The sequence below is a fragment of the Nuphar pumila genome, chromosome 16 (genome assembly GCF_984573655.1).
Source record: "Nuphar pumila chromosome 16, dmNupPumi1.hap1.1, whole genome shotgun sequence".
Taxonomy (NCBI): Eukaryota; Viridiplantae; Streptophyta; class Magnoliopsida; order Nymphaeales; family Nymphaeaceae; genus Nuphar; species Nuphar pumila.
Genome location: NC_143264.1, coordinates 80,171,253 through 80,173,535, shown reverse-complemented (window position 1 = coordinate 80,173,535; position 2,283 = coordinate 80,171,253). Strand labels below are relative to the sequence as shown.

At 52.0% G+C, this 2,283-nt stretch overlaps 1 protein-coding gene across 1 annotated transcript; it reads right to left on the bottom strand.

Moving 5' to 3' along the window:
* Positions 1 to 650: 650 nt before the first annotated feature.
* Positions 651 to 2,024, bottom strand: LOC149813793 (zeatin O-xylosyltransferase-like). Its single transcript, XM_089991207.1, has one exon. It carries the CDS (start codon positions 2,022 to 2,024, stop codon positions 651 to 653), a length of 1,374 nt encoding a protein of 457 aa, XP_089847333.1.
* Positions 2,025 to 2,283: the final 259 nt, after the last annotated feature.

Here is a 2,283-nt window from a genome sequence, read left to right as displayed (position 1 = left end):
CGAGGTGAAAACTGGGTGTACTCCGCTGGTAAATCTCCACTAAGTGTGTTATGCCCACGAACTTGGTGTGCAAGGCAATTTTTATTCGGTACCAAAAAAGAATATCTAAATTGTTGGCACATACAATAAAGTCTGATTCTAAAATTGCCCGGATTATACCATTTGGTACCGAATCCAACCCACTTACATATTTGGTGCACAATTTCTTATCAAATCCAATTAAACGGATTCAGCTATATCCAACCCATACTCATACCTTTCACATCCCTAATAATAACTTCAAAAGTATCAAATCTATGAAATTGGTTCAATCTTGTAATAAATAAGAACTTTAGATTTCATATCATGCGTTGATCTTCGGCAGTTTTTTTTCATGAAGAATTAAAACCTTCAACGAGAACCGGGTCACTTAATGGGCCCATTTCCCGTGACGTAAAACTCCGGGTTGAGGACACGACCACCCAATCTTACGTGCCCCAATCGTGATAAAGCAACGGCAGCCCCATGCATCAGCGGGATTTGATCCTGAGCTTTCAACTTGACGCAGGACCCGGTGATCACATGGGTAACATGGTCCATCTTTGTCTGGTTTAACTTTTGAACCCAGCTGTCTGGCCAACTTGACCTGGGTTTCATGTACTGACCCAGCCCTACGGTCTAGTTATCAACTCTACAAACGAGTCTAACGCTGCACGGGACGATCCGGCTTGAGCCCACGCATGCTGAGCCGCATCTCGCAGCTGGGTCGATCTCTTCCGGATCTCGGCCCTCGCCGCCGTGTCCACCATGAGCCGCCTTACCGCCTCCTCGATCCCGTCGGCCGGCACCACCTCGTCGGCTCTCCCCCATTGTCTGACCGCCACTCCAACCTTCAGCACCTCAGTCACCAGCTGCGCATTAGCCGGCTGGTCCGAGTGCAGCGGCCAGGTTGCAAGAGGCACGCCCAGGCTCAGACTCTCCATGCAGGAGTTCCACCCACAGTGGCTCAAGAACCCACCGACAGCAGAGTGGCCCAGTATCTCCAGTTGCGGGGCCCACTCTCTCACCACAAGACCCGATCCAGAGACCCGCTTCTCGAACCCCACCGGCAACTGGATCTCTGTATCGGTTCCCTCCGTGAAGATGTTGCCCCGATCCGCAGCAACAAGAACCCACAAGAACCTTTGACCGCTGCGCTCGAGCCCGAGGGCTAGCTGCGAGATCTGAGTTGCGGATAAAGACGAGTTCGACCCGAAAGAAACGTAAAGAACCGATCCAACCGGTTGGTTGTCCAGCCAGTTGAACAGATCCGGTTTCGGATCCGAACCTTTTTCCAAATGGATCGGGAAGATGGGTCCTACGGCCCATATCCTTCGGTTTTGGTACAGTGGCCTCTTGGACAGCATCCCTACGAACTCCCCTTCAATCTCATCAAAGGTGTTCAAGAGCTCCCCTTTGGTTAACGGGAGGTAAAAGTGGCGACGATCCACGAAATCACGAAATTCATGAGTAAAACAACCATGTGTCGAAACAAGATCCAGATCTGGCTTGATCCGATGCAGCTCCTCCTGTTGGCTCATTTGGAAAGAAAGGGAAGAGAACGCGCTGACGCACTTAAAGGCGAAGGCCTCGACGTTCGGATGGTTGGACGCGAGGCCTGCGGCGAACGACATGAGCGGGTCGTGAACCATCGCGACGCGCCTGCAAGAGGCCGTGAGCCTGACCAGTAGCAGCTCCAGCGGGTCTCGAAGCTGGTCCGATATCTCAAAAATAGGTTGCAGGTGTGCAGGGAACTTGTTGGTGGATTCCGGGTCTGGATCCGGTACGGAGCATGGAGGGAGAGGGAGGTCATGGAATGATATGCCGGGGAAGGAGGACAAGTCCCAGCCATGTAGCCGGAGCTTGGCCTGACGGTTGTGGGTCTCGGATCCGAGGAAGATGACCCGGAGACCGCTGAGAGTGAGGAGGCGGGAGAAATGGAGGAGTGGGTTCAGGTGGCCTTGGGCTGGGAAGGGGAGCATCAGCACCACCACCTTCATTTTCATTTTCTCTTGGGGGCGCTGCACTACTCCTTCATGCCATGGTGCTCGCGCTGCTCTTATATAAACAAACCAACAACTCATAGTCGATGTTGACACTCAAACTTAGCACGTGGAACGGTGGAAGCGGCTTTTTTTTTTATTATTATTAAGTCGATATTCGATGGTCAATTTAGTTATTGAGGGCTCCGCGTGGTTGGCAGTAGCTGTCAGTGCACGTCTCCATGTGGAGCGACGTTGCAGGTTCGAAACCCCATTTGTACGA